This window comes from Glycine soja, chromosome 14 (genome assembly GCF_004193775.1).
Source record: "Glycine soja cultivar W05 chromosome 14, ASM419377v2, whole genome shotgun sequence".
NCBI lineage: Eukaryota > Viridiplantae > Streptophyta > Magnoliopsida > Fabales > Fabaceae > Glycine > Glycine soja.
Genome location: NC_041015.1, coordinates 7,785,011 through 7,799,835, shown reverse-complemented (window position 1 = coordinate 7,799,835; position 14,825 = coordinate 7,785,011). Strand labels below are relative to the sequence as shown.

The window sequence follows — 14,825 nt, the reverse complement described above, 5'->3', positions numbered from 1 at the left end:
CAGGAACAACCCGAAAATGAAAACAATAAAATCTTATTTTGAGTTTTCAGTTGAGAACAAAAAATTTCATTTTGAGTAAAATGTAACTGCGATGACAATGAATATAATATTAAGCAAATCCAAAAATTCAAAAAGATAAGAAATCAATATATCATAAATTTTTTTAGTATTTTTATTTCATAAAAATAGTAAACAAGAAATCAAATCAAACATATTTTCAAAATTCTAAATTTTTAAAAATGAAAATAATTTTCAAAAAATAAAAATAAAAAATAAAAACAGAAAATGAAAATACAAACCAAACAAATCCTAATAAATTCTCTTTTTAACATTTCACCTACCCTTAACTTTTGTTACTATAAATAACCCCACTCAGTGGCTCACTCTCCCACAACACATCCTAAATAAGCATCATAAATTCATAGTCTTTCGGTCCTTCCTTCCTTCCTCTGCTCTAGTGTATGCCACTCTGGTTAATTATCATACCCCCTTCTAGGCATAGTTCTTCTCCCTCTGTTCTCTATTCTACACTGTGAAACCCAGATGAAGGTAGCATTTGTAGCTGTTCTACTTATTTGCCTTGTCCTAAGCTCCTCCTTGTTCGAGGTGTCAATGGCCGGTTCTGGTATGCCTTAAGCCTTAATTAGTACTAGTACACAATTAGTAGTACTTAATTATTAAGTCTTGCTTCAATTATGATAGCATTTCTTGGGGTTTGTATTCGTATATTATAAGTTTAAATGTCATATGCACTGTAAAAACATCTCCACTGCAAGTTCTTGCGAGATTCTTAAATTTAAGAACAGATTCTTACTCAAATTCATCATTGGAGGAGGTTGACACATGACTTCCAGTTTATAATTAAGAACAGAGTTTTATATAAGCAATCGATTTTTATGATTGAACAAATATTTTGTAAGATTATTATATATGAGACCATTTTAAGTTCTTAAATGATTGCACTGTTGAAATAAAAAATTGTTAAAATTCTTAAATCTAATATGACATGATAGGATCCATATGTTTAGAACATTCACCTTAATTAGATGCACTAATGGAATGTTTGGTCGGTGAAAAATCAGATGAGGGAAAACACGAAAAATAATTATTTTTTCTGTTGTGGACGAAGAGAATTGGACGGAAATGAAAGAGAAAAGTTGACTTTTAGAGATAAAAAAAAAAATCAATTTTTTATTTATTTTCTCTTTAATTTAAATTTGAAATTTTTTCTTCATCTTTATATTCTTTCAATTCTGTAACCAAAAAAATATTCGTTCCACTCAACTAAATATAAGTGTAAATACATTGTCAGTTAATTTGAAATTATCTTTATAATAACTCTATTATAAAAAAAAACAACAAATTTGCAATAGCTTTTTTTAGGCACAAATTTATCTTAGCTAGATACAATATATAAATTAAATTATATTTTGATGTATCATTTTATTTTATTTTATATATTAATATATTATTAAATTTTTATAAGTGATATATATTAATATATTATTAAATTTTTATAAGTGAGAGGGATTTAAATCTAGCTATAAGATCCCTCTCCTTCCTTCTTTCTATCATTAAATTTTTTTTTTCATCATCAAATCAATTTTATAATTATTGTGTCACTTTATTTTTGATATTGACATAACATTTATATGTACTATTATGTGGTTGGAATCAGCTTTCTGCTCCTCCAAGTGCGCGAAGAGGTGTTCTAGGGCTGGGATGAAGGACAGGTGCACGAGGTTCTGCGGGATTTGCTGCAGCAAGTGTAGGTGTGTGCCATCTGGGACTTATGGGAACAAGCACGAGTGCCCTTGCTACAGAGACATGAAGAACTCCAAGGGCAAGCCCAAATGCCCTTGATTGTTAATTTCACCATGCATCAACTTCAATCTCAAACCTTTGAATCCTTCACTCTTGCTAGCTGATTAAGTTTTCTACCTTTATAATTATTGTGTTTGTGTATTTATATAAAGAGAAAAATTTGGTCACTTTAGTTGAATCGGGTATGCATGATATACATGAGTGGGAATAAATCGTGGTCTTCTTTGTCCACCTGTGAATTTGGTCTGTCTTAATAAAAGTGAATTCTCCTGATAGTATTTGTTTGGAAATTGTGAAAATTCACCTTTTAATTTCGAGGGATAATTTTTTGTTCTTCCAGCTTGAAAAAGCATTGAAAGCCTCTCCCTCATTTTTAGCTTTGTGACTTAATATTATATTTGTGAATAATATCCAGTTTAAAAATATAGTTTTTGAACATCAACAGTTCTGGTCCGGAGAGATTAATAACTAAGTCTCTCCCTCATTTTTAGCTTTGTGACTTCAATCTCAGGTCTCATCGATCTCAATTTTTAATTTTTACACATTTTAGTCCCAATATATTTCTTGTTCACGAGTTATATGCATTTTAATAAATCTCGATTCCCATTAAATGTTGGTAAGTTGGTATAATATACTCTATGTTCTTTAACTTATTTATTTTTAACAATGGATTCTACACATTTTAAGTAAGAAACTAAAATTACAATTAAACTTAAATATAATATTTGTGTAATGTTTTGTTTTTTAAGTTTTGAAAGAGTATTTCAAAAAGTAAATTTTGCATCAAGTATTTATTTATCATCCTGGGATATAAACTGATCTTAAAGTAATTCAGGGATGGAAATTTCGCGCACATGAACTTGAATCTTGTGAGATCTATGATTTTTTATAATGATACTTAATAGTTATAATCTATAACAACTTGTTAAAAATGAAAAAAGTTATTATAATTTTTTTAACTTGTTGAAACTAAAAACAGGGTGAAGGTGTGAAGGTCAAAATGTTGTGTGGAGGACTTGAATCCCAAGACTTAATACTTACAAGAAAATATGCTAGGGATAAGCAAGACCTAACAAACTAACCTAACCTAACACAAAATTAATTTGGACAGTTTAGATTTTACAAATTAAACCTAATGAATGTATTTTAAGGATGAGTTATGTTCCGAGTTATTTCAACCTGATCCAAGGTTAAAAGACTTTTTTTTTATAAAAAAAAAATTGTGATATTCAATCATGATTTTAAAATAGTATAAATAAGTTTTGTGATATTCAATTAAAATTTTTAATATTTTTTAAGAAAGATAACAAAATCTGGTGATATTCAATTATGATTTTTTTATAACTTATAAAAAATATTTTGAAATTAAAAAATATACAAATTTATATGAATTTTATCATACTTTTTAGTATAAAACATCTATTAAATAATTTCATTCAAACCCTTGAGATTTTGTTAGACTTTTTTCTTTCTTTTTCTATTGGTTATCAGACTTTATTTTCTCTCATTACACATATCCTCTTCTCTTTTTAATATTCTTCAAGATGCATGTGTCATATATATTTCTTTTATTTTTTTGGAATAAAAAAAAGTCAAATATATTCCTCTCCTTTGCACTTTTTCCTTTGTTTTTTAAATTAAATTAATATTTACTTTATGTGTTAAGACTAATTATGTTTTTCATATATTGATTATGCTCATAACTTGCTCAATATAATGTTTTCATGACTGTCACTCTTAATTTCGTCATCCACATAACTGAATAATCATCTACCAATTTTCAACCCTCACTACTCCCTTCTAATCGTACGTGTAACACCCCACTTTTTGTAAATAAATTAAAAAAGTTTTTTATCTAAAAATAAAATGGTGAGGTTTTTATAATTAAATAAATAAGGAAAAATAAATTTATTAAAATAATAGTTTGAAGGAAAATAAAAAGGATATTTGATTTATTAATTTAATAGGAAATAAAATAGAGTATTTGTTTATAAAATAATAAATAAAAAATAGAGTAAATAATAGGTTGAGAGTACCCTAACTATAAATAGAGACATGTTAGGTCAGTTTTTAGACTGACGATAGTCTCTATGTTTTCTCTTCCTCTCAATTTCGTTTTTTCCTTCTTCCTTTTCTAAAACATTCTCTTTTCCCGTATACACTCAAACGTATCTCAGTAAAATGATGATATCAGACTCATTAACCGTTGGATCGTTGAGAAATTTGAGCACCATGTTTGGAACTCATTTGTGAACATTCTCACCATTGGAATTTGCGAAAATCTATTTTTGGTGAGAGAAATGCCCTTTGCATTGTAGCTTTCTCTTTTTCCACACCACCCAAAACTTGTCTGAGTAAAATTATAATCTTAGACTCTTCAACCGTTGAATCGTCATGAAATTTAGACACCTGCTTTGGATCCCACTTTCGCACATTCTCACCGTTGGGAATTGTGAAATAATATTTTTGCAGAGAGAACATAGTCTCACACTTTGACAATAAAATGGAGGCTATAATCTTAAAGAAAGTTGTAAAGTTAATACCTTGTAGTATTTTTTTTTATGTAATTTTAATTTAATTATTGTAGAATCTCTTTTTGATTGAAAATAATGTAGCTTGATTTAGTATATATATGTGTGTGTGTGTGTGTGTGTGTGTGTGTTCTTATGTCATGCAAATATTATTATTGTGTGATGTGCATATGAGTTATGAGGAGTGGTAAATTGTTATAATGAGAATATAATATTGTTGTTGAGATTGTGCACAAGTCCAAAGTTGAACATGTGATAATGGATTGTGACATTATGAGATGTCAAATTGTGTACATGAAATTTGGTTGTGAATAAGTGTGTGGTTAATACTTGATGTGACAATACTTGTGTTGTGAGCTGTGAATTATACAATAATCCGACTTGTGTTTACCTTGAGAAAAGTGTTTATGCGCAGTGTTAAAGGGAAAGCGTAGAACTCCTAGTGAGGAACCTAAAGTTTTAAATTATAACGCAATGTGTTAAACGTGTTTGAAAAACGAGTGTGAGGTCGAGGATATGGTATAATTCATGAGCAGTGTCTGCATGCAAAAATTGTTTTAGGGGTTGAACCTGAATCAGGAAGGTGAGACCCTAACGGATTCTTCGGAGTCTAGGCCTTGGGGGTAAAGACACTTGGTTTGAGTGCTCCTTTAAGTCTATGTTGATTTCATATGGTTTGAGCATTCTCGCAAAATAGAGTGACCCTGACTGGTCACCTTATGATTTTACTTAGTGAGAGTGACCTGACATATCTATTGTGTGGTGTGTCTTATTATGTACTCCTAAGCGCCCCAAGGTGGTTTTTCACAAACATGGTACCACATTGCATATAGACTTGAGTCTTAGTATAATTGTTGCATAACGATTGCTAATTGTTTATTATGAAATTGGTAAGTGTTATTTCATCTTGACCCAAGTGTGTGATTGGTGATTGAAAAATGAATTTTAAATGATAAAGTGGTGAAGTGACGTGATGGATTGTATTAAGTTGAGTTGTGTTATAATTACTTCTATAATTTATTTTGATTACGTCTTTGTTTATTTGTATTTTTTTTAGAAATGTGATAACTCACTCTCTGTGTGTTATTTGTATTTGAATCCTGTGATGATCTCGAACCCTATGTTCGTGGGAGCAAATGACTAGGTGAATGAATTTAAAGAATCTCTTGTTAGAGGATGCTGAGACACAATGTTCTGATAGGATGTGACATTAGAGATAAGTTTTTATTTCAATTGTATGACGTTATTTTACCTCACTAATTTAACAAAATTTCTTTTGTAAACTTTGACGGTCTTGTTTTGAGTCAAATATGTTTTTTATAAGTTTTATTTGGTAATAATAAAGTGAATGTGAATCTTTTATCCATGTAATTTTATTTTTCAGTATTTTTTATATATTTTATTTATTTATATGTATGTTGAGATGAAGGATGTCACGGTACGTGCTTATCATTGCATCCCATTTAAACATGTTATTAGTTTTATCATAAAATAATTGTAGTAATTAAAAAAATTCAGAAAATCAAACATATAGTTTTATATTTATTGTTCAAATCCAAGAGTGAGAATGAGAAAATGTTATTGCAAGAAATATTAATATAGGAGGACATGAAGCTATAATCAATATAACTATTAAAAGATAAAATAAATCATTTTGGTTTTACTTTTTTATCCAAATTTCATCATTTCTTATTTTTTTATTAACTTTTGTAATTTTGAATATATTTTTAAAAATTCACATAATCTTTTCAAATCTTATTGACAACTATGAAATTTAGGTTTAATTGATAGTCAAATCAGACAAGAATGATTAGATTCATCAACTTTTCCGTTTGTTTTTAAGATAATAACGAGGATTTTAATATCATTTTAATTTGTGACTAGCAAGATTCAAAAGAAAGGAAATTACAAGTGTTTTGGAGGTAAATTGATGAAGAAACTTGAAGAAGAGCCCCAAAGAAGATTTTGGAGTTAAAAAGCATCTCGCTTAGCGCATAAGACACGCCGATGCGACACCTTGTTCAGTGGTTAGCCTTGGCTTAGCGCGAAGAAAACCCACGAAGAAACCTGAAGGCGCGCTCAACGAGAATTCCGCGCTAAGCGCGTGATTACCGCGTTACTCGCTAAGCGTAGTTGTCGCCCTTAACGCATGGTTACGTGAAAATTAAGCTAACTGAGGCCTATAAAAGGAGTAGAAAACAAAAGAGAAAGATACAACGAGACTCAGAGCTTTCTACTGAATACACCCAAAGCCGAAAACCCTCATCTCTATAACCATTCTTTCCCTATCTCCAACCTTATTATTCTTCTTCCATCCCCATTAACTCCTAAAATGTAAAGCCTCTCGTGACAATGAGAGGCTAAACCCCTCATTATGGGAGTCTAGCGGTCAAACTCTTGCAATGTAATTCTTTCATACTATCTATTTAATGTAATTCCAATTTTTATTGTTCCTTTTTTGTGCTTATTGTCATTGATTGTGATTTGATCACCCATATTCATGCATCTGTTTAGGATTTAGGTATTGAAAAATGTTTATTTTCTAAAGAACTCGAAAATGGTATCTAAACGAATCATGTCTAGGAATATAATGATTTTTGTTTAGCCTATTCATGCATATTTATTCTTAATGTGATTTACTGTTTTATCTTTGCAAATGAATTTGGGAGACAAAATAAATAAATTAGGCTCTTTCACTTAAGGAACCAATGTTAGAGTATCAGAGTAGATATGGGTAAAAATTGAGATAATATTAAATTAAGAAATATTATTAACATTACATCACAAATAGTTTGGTATGCTAGGCCCAAACACATTTGTATTTTGAATTAACCTTAGCATTTAAAAGTGTTTGTTTTTAGTCTCTCTTATTTTCAAATATTCCCGTCCTTAATAATTTTACTTTACTTTTTACTCTTAACCCCTCCTCTTCAATTAATTGCTTGAAAATTGGATATAAACCAATATAAGTATAAACAAAGTTCATGTGAACTCGATACTCAGACTCCTGTTTTAACTTTATTATTTGTGATAATTTGATGCACTTGTCAATGAGTTAACACTTATAAATATATAATATAAATCTATTAAATTTTAAACTATCACAAAAGTATTATAAGAAAATCTGATAAGTCATAATATCCATACATAATCTTTAAAATCCAAAAGACTTTCTTATGCTAAAATAGTCTTTTTAAATTTTAATCTAATGCATCCGACTAATTATACACAACGTTAAGATTGACATTATATATATACATACATATATATATTAAAATATAATTTTTTGTGTATATGCTTATGATTAGTATTTCAATGAAAAAATGTTTTATTTTAATAATAATGCATTGCATAAATTCTTGCTAATTAGTAATTCAATGAAAAAATATGTTTTAGTTTAATAGTTAATGCATTGGTATTTTTTGTCCAACAATTTATGGAATATTAATTCTCTAATTTTTTTTTCAAGTTTTAAACGTTTATCTCAAAATGTTTGAGAACTGAATAGGCAATACCACTTTGATAAGACTAATGCTTTTGACGCATAAACAAAAACATTATCTGAAAGTTCCTCTTTCTCAATGAGTTTGGGAAAAAACTCAAGTTCTCTTCAATTTCTTTTCTTACATCTTTGATTTTTTTTTTGCTATTTTGTTTTTTTAAGAGGTTTCATCACAAACTTGCATCAAGCTTGAATCATGTTGCAAAATCCTTTGTCCATTCTCTCGCTAACAGTGGTTGTTTGACATCATTGGAAGACATTGCTGCAAGCTAGATAATGCACGCCGATGACCCCGGTCTCTTTAGTCTATGATTTGGAAAAATTAACCTATTAAAATGGTTCTTATCCTTTCTTTTACGTCCCCCCAATTTTTTTAATCTCTCTTAGAATTGATTTTGTTCATATCATTATTTTTTCATCCATTTGTTTTTCTGCATTCATTACTTTGCATTGGTTTAGCAATTCACTCTTTTTACATGATGTTTTATCTAGAAAGAGGGACAATGATATATGGTATTGAATTTGAAAGGGGGTATTTTTGCTATATTTAATGTGTTTGGTTACTAATACAAAATGAATCTCCTTTGTATCTTACCTACTGATGCAATGTTACTATGGCTAGAAACTTTTCTTTAGATTCCTTTGTATCTCTTTAATCGAATTCTTTTTTTTTACAGAAATAAAAATTTATTTTGGTGTAAAAAATGCACTTTTCTTTACACACTCATCTCTTAAATAAATTTTTTACACTGCTTTCACTCTATTTTGCAAGTAATTGGTTTATGATTTTTTTTTTTGGTTTTGTCCTCTTTAAATTTTTTAGTTTTGATAATATGTAAGTTTTTAAAAAAATAATATGTAATTATTATTAATCATAAAATTTTATTTCTTAAAAAATACAAATTTTATTTTGTATCTAGTGATCTTAAAAATAAAAATTTTATTTCTTAAATTTATATTTAAGTTGACAGTTTCATATGCTTTTGGTTTATTTGAATTAATTTAAGGACATTTAAAATAGATATGAATGTAAATTGAGTTGAAAAAAAACTTGTCACAATTTACGACAATAAATAATAATAATAATAACAATGATAATTTTAAATGGCTAAATTAAATATACATCAAATGACCACATTAAGGTTATTTTTAAATAAACTCATGTGAGGATTCAAATTTAATATAAAAAATTGACTAACTTTTTAGAAGAATGGAAGGTTTTCTTTTGAAAGTGAAGAAATATATAATTTATATAATAAACAATATTTTTTTATGATAAATTTAGCTACATGAAAATGAAAATAAGCATTTATCCATTACATTGTAAAGACTAAAATATTAGTCAGTATAAAATTATAAATAATATCTTAAAAAGAAATATTGATTTTCATTTTTATTTATTTTCAGATACTCACAACTCTCCCAATATGAAATTCTCTCACAAAAAATATATTTAAATTTTTTTAAAATCTTTAAAACATTGAAAGTTTTCACCCAAACATATTTATAAATAATATCCCAAGAAAGAAAAATTGTTTTTCATTTCTTCTTTCTTTTTATTTACCTACGAACTCAAGTCTACTAATATTTATATTTTTGTTAAATCTATAACAGCATGGAAGTATAATAAAAATTCCAACAGATTTATTATAAATAATGTCTAAACAAAGAAATATTAATCTTAATTTCTTATTTCCTTTTATCTACTCACGACTCACCGTTCACAACTCTTTAAAACTCATTTGAATCTTAGTTTTTTATAAGATTATATTAAGATTTTGATTATTGTGATAAAAATTAACAATACATGATATTATGTTGACCATATTATATATCTTTTTAATTAAATATTTCTGCATAAAAATATTTAATTTATTGATTAGAAAAAAAAAGATTTTATCAAAATATATCATATGATCTACATAACATCATACATTATTAAATTTTATTATAATAATTAAAATCTTAATACAATCCTATAAATTATATATACTACAATATATCTATATATAGATATTACAATCATATAATCATATAATGTATTCGATTGTTGAAAGTATTGAATTATAGTTAAATCTTTATCCATCCTGAAATATTTTTTTTTATTTACTCACGATTCAGGTGTAATAATAATTGGATTTTGATTAAATCTTTAATATCATCAAAATATTTCCCCCAAATATATTTATAAATAATAAATATTATATAAACAAAGAAAAAAATGATATTCATTCCTTATCAGTTATTTCCTTTTAATGTATCTACTCATCATCACCACCATTTGAAATTTGGTTAAAATCTTTAACCGCACTGAAAATATATTCCCCCCAAACAGTCCCGCGGGTGAAACTTGAAAAGCCAAAGTGCACACACAAAAAGAGGGAACCAGACACCCAATTCTGTACCTGAAATTTAAAAAAAAAGAAGGAAAAATATAAATTACTTATTAAAAAGGAAAATACAAAATGAAAAGGGGAATCCGAGAAACCCAAGATCAAATAGGCAAACCAAACGCATTAAAATCCAGAGCGTGCAAAATGTAGCAAGCAAGCAATTGCACAAAGATTTCCCAAAATATGAGTTTTATGGGAAGCGGGAACAAGACTCACCGCTAAAATTTCAAACCACAAACACAGCGTTAATATTTTTTAATTTTCCGTTCTTCTTCTTCTTAAACCCCTCATTCCCCCTCTCTTTCTATTGCACTCTCTTCCTTCCGATTCGAATAATTTCCAAATGGCAACTTCGGAGAACAACAACGCGCGTCCCCAACGCGTGGCCAAGAAGAGAGCAGCAGCTGCAATATGCGAACTTCACCGCAACGCCGCCAAGAGGAAACGCGTCGTTTTGGGTGACCTCACTAACGTTTCATCAAACTACGTCGCCGTTACGGAAAAAGAAATTCAGAAACAGAAAAAGGTTAAACGCGAGCAACCGGCGCGGCCGGTTTCCACGCCGGAGAAGGTAGAGGAAAGACACGACCCTCAACTCTGTGGGCCCTACGTTTCGGATATATACGAATACCTTCGCGGGATGGAGGTACTAACTAGGGTTTCTTTTCCCCTTTCTTTTGGTTTTTAATTTTAATTTCAATCTCGCATATTAGGTTTTGTTTTTTTTTTTTTTTAGAATATATTAGTCGTTTTGGGAATGAAGTGTGTGTTTTGTGTGACTCAGGTGGATCCTAGTAAGAGACCGTTGCCGGATTATGTTCAGAAAGTTCAGAGGGATGTGAATGCTAACATGCGTGGTGTTCTTGTGGATTGGTTGGTGGAAGTTGCAGAAGAATATAAACTTGTTTCGGACACGCTTTATTTTTGTGTTGCTTATATAGATAGGTTTTTGTCGTTGAATGCTTTGTCGAGGCAGAAGTTGCAATTGCTCGGGGTCGCTTCAATGCTCATTGCTTCGTGAGTTTCCAAATACTTGAAATCTGGGGTGCAAGTTTTTATTTTATATGTGTAATGTGCGAATTATTTTAAGTAATCTTGTTTTTGGAAATAGGAAATACGAAGAGATTAAGCCGCCTGATGTGGAGGATTTTTGTTACATTACGGATAACACATACTCTAAGGAAGAGGTGATTCTTGTGTTTTATTTGTTGTTGTTGGTGTTACTACATGCTTTGGATTTTGATTTTGCTGATTTTTATAACTGATTTTATGGTAATGAAGGTTGTGAACATGGAGGCTGATATATTGAAGGCTTTGAAGTTTGAATTGGGTGGTCCGACAGTGAAGACATTCTTGAGGTTTGTGTGTGTGTTTTGTTGAATCTATGTCCATGTTGCATTAATTTTGCTTGTTTTAGTTGTTTTTGTCTTGGTGTTTGGGCTCACTCTGAAGTATGCTTTGGCCTTCTTGTTTGCAGGAGATTCTCCAGAGTTGCTCAAGAGGGTGTTGATGTAAGTTGACATTTGTTTTGACCCATTTGTTAACTGTTATTCGTAAGCTTAAAAGTGATTTGTTAGCATTAATTTCCTCTATATTAGGTGAAATTGCCATGAAAAGAGTTTTGGTTAGTTGCTTGATTCAATAGAACTAGAAAACCATATCCTCAGATTTTATCTCTAATGTACACAGTTCCACACATCAGTGTTGTTAAATAGCTGCTATTGTGGTGCTCTAGTGCTATTGTGTTGTGGAATTTATTGGATGTGATTTGTGATTGCGACTCTGCCTGCTATTTTGGCTGCTAGTGGTGTCATGGTTGCAGCATTAGTACTGTGTTTTCTTGTCATCTCTGGCAGGTCTTTGGCCAATCAAACTTATGATGTCAATTTTTGTGCATTTTATTTTTATTTGCACACAACTTAATTTCTAATACATATATAATTGATATAAATTTATGATTTATATTCTACAATCTCCAATCTACTACTCAATACAATTTGATTACCTATTAATTCTTATTCTAAAATCAATCTCAAATGGCTTTGTATCTTATAATACACAAATGAATCTATGTAATTTTGTATCATTGATATGAATCACAAGATTACAGATTTTATTATTTTTTTCTGCATTTTTTCTCTTTTTTCTCCAATTTTCATGAAAAATTTGAAAAGTCATATAAGCTTAAATTCTTAAATGGAAAAGAATTGAAGGGACATTTTTTAACTTATTTGATCATTTTGCTACTTCATTTCTATCCATCTAAAATAAAGGCTTCCAGAACTCTGATTTAACTAATAAATTTGCTTTATAAGATTAATGGTCAAGTTGTTTTTATCTATTTCAAGTTTAAAATTATTATATTAAACATCATATTGTCTATATGATACATTCAAAGTAATTTTCATTGTCTTTGAATCTTATGATACAATACAAGTTGTAATTATGATTCACAATTCAAAAATTAGCTTTGTGATTCATGGTTTGAATTATCTTGATGATAACCTTATTTTTAACTGTGTGACTTCCGTTATTTGCCTGCAATAGTATCTGTTATATGATACACCAGATTTCTTCTTTCTGCCATTTTCTGCAATCTGCAATTGATAACAATGACAGACATTTTCATTTGTTGTGTGTCCAAAATGTGGGGAGTTTTATCATTTGACTAATATTCTTGTCCTGTGGTGCAGACTTCTGATCTCCAGTTTGAGTTCCTTAGCTGCTACCTTGCTGAACTCAGTTTGTTGGATTATAATTGTATAAAGTTTTTGCCGTCTTTGGTGGCCGCATCGGTTGTATTCCTAGCGAGATTTATGTTTAGCACAAAGACACATCCTTGGGTAATGATTTGTTTTTGTAGATGTGTACTTGATATACAATATGGATTGTGGTGGCAGTTGCTAAATTGTTTGTTTGCAGAATTTGGCGCTCCATCAACTCACAAGATATAAACCTGCTGACTTGAAGGAATGTGTTCTCAACTTACATGACTTGTACCTCAGTAGGAGAGGGGCCTCCTTGCAAGCTGTGAGAGAGAAATACAAACAGCATAAGGTAATATTATGCACTATTTTTTTTCCTTGCTTCATACCTGATTATTGAAGGGATGTAATCTATCTCATCTTGAATAACTTTTTTTTTCAACTTGAATTTTTGATTTCATGATACTTGTCACATTGGAGAAACATACTGATTCCAGTTGCATTGGGTCTTTTGGTACAGTTCAAATGTGTGGCAACAACAGCTTCTCCTCCCAAGATACCTCTTTCTTTTTTTGAATTTGGGGGGCAGATTCTTTGGCAATTGTAACTTTGCTATTCTTGATACGGCTTTGGTTTCAACTATTGGCAGAAAAGTGTTTCCTAACACTAGAGATGAGAGTTCCAGACTTTCTGTTGCACTTGTTGATGCTTATATAGAGAGAGGTGCTTGCCATGAAATGCAGTGACAATATACTATGCTGGCCTCACTGACTTTGTGATCGAGCTTGTGTGAAAATGAGATAAATACCATTAGTTGAGAATTAGATTCTTTTTTGACAATTAGCAGTTCCTTGTAAGAGTTCCTTGAAGGATTTACAATTTCAATGTATAGGGCAGTGCCATATGTTTTCATTGTAGTTGTTCCATTCTAAGATGTCCAAACTCTGATGTTCAGAAATCAATTTTTCAGCAGTAAACAAGTGTTGGATTGGTTAATTTAACCCAACCATTTTTGTCCGTGGTCTAAACAAATGCCTGTGTAGTCTATGACTCTGTTTATAGCACGCTAAAGTAGTAATGGATTGGTTACTAGCCATTTGATGAGTTTGTTTGTGTGGTGTCTATGAATCCTTAATTTGAGTTTGTCCATGATTTCATTCTAATGTTGGTGATAGAATATAACTTAGTTTGCCCCTTTTCAGAGCTTGTTATGTTGCAGACTGAAGATTTGTCCATAGTGGCCACAATCCTGGTCTGAAATGGCAGAGCAGGGAATCTATAGTGGCCACTACGGGAGGGGAGGGAATTCAAAACCCCTAAAATACCTATAAAATACAGGAATTGTAGACAGACTGTTGGAAACATCAGGAGAAAAAAATCCACAAGACAGTATGTTATTTCTACTATACAGTAGAGACTAAAAATGTCTTAAAGAACTAAAATCAAAACATTTTTTAAAGAATTAAAATCAAATTCTCTTATTTTAGTAATCAAAAGGTCATTTGAGCTGACTTTTAATATACCCTAGACAATAGAAGTTGTTTAAAAGAAGTAAAGACCTACGTTAGACCATAAACATCGTTTGAGAAAAGAGACTTTATATTGTAAATCATATTTGTTTGGGTGACATAATTGGGAGATTCTCTAATATCAAAACAATGTAATCCTATTTTTATTAATAGGGATTATATCACGTAATTTTCTCTTACTCACATCGAGTAAGATTTTATGTTAAAAAAATATTGATGTTATTCTAAATTTTAGTTTATAAAGGGAATCTAAATTTTAATTTCCAACAAATGAATTTTCAATACAGATGTGTGTGGATTAATTCACATATGTAACATTTATTCAATGCTTCCGGATAAAA

At 29.8% G+C, this 14,825-nt stretch overlaps 2 protein-coding genes across 2 annotated transcripts; both read left to right on the top strand.

The window, feature by feature from the left end:
• Window positions 1-378: 378 nt before the first annotated feature.
• Window positions 379-2,123, top strand: LOC114382991 (peamaclein-like). The gene is made up of 2 exons (XM_028342557.1): window positions 379-625; window positions 1,679-2,123. The coding sequence occupies exons 1-2, from the start codon at window positions 544-546 to the stop codon at window positions 1,861-1,863; spliced, it is 267 nt and encodes an 88-aa protein (XP_028198358.1). The 5' UTR covers window positions 379-543; the 3' UTR covers window positions 1,864-2,123.
• An 8,221-nt stretch (window positions 2,124-10,344) lies between these two features.
• On the top strand, window positions 10,345-14,059 carry LOC114383239 (putative cyclin-A3-1). The gene is made up of 8 exons (XM_028342866.1): window positions 10,345-10,896; window positions 11,035-11,267; window positions 11,362-11,437; window positions 11,532-11,608; window positions 11,728-11,761; window positions 12,944-13,093; window positions 13,173-13,307; window positions 13,476-14,059. The coding sequence occupies exons 1-8, from the start codon at window positions 10,594-10,596 to the stop codon at window positions 13,560-13,562; spliced, it is 1,095 nt and encodes a 364-aa protein (XP_028198667.1). The 5' UTR covers window positions 10,345-10,593; the 3' UTR covers window positions 13,563-14,059.
• The last annotated feature ends 766 nt before the right edge of the window (window positions 14,060-14,825 follow it).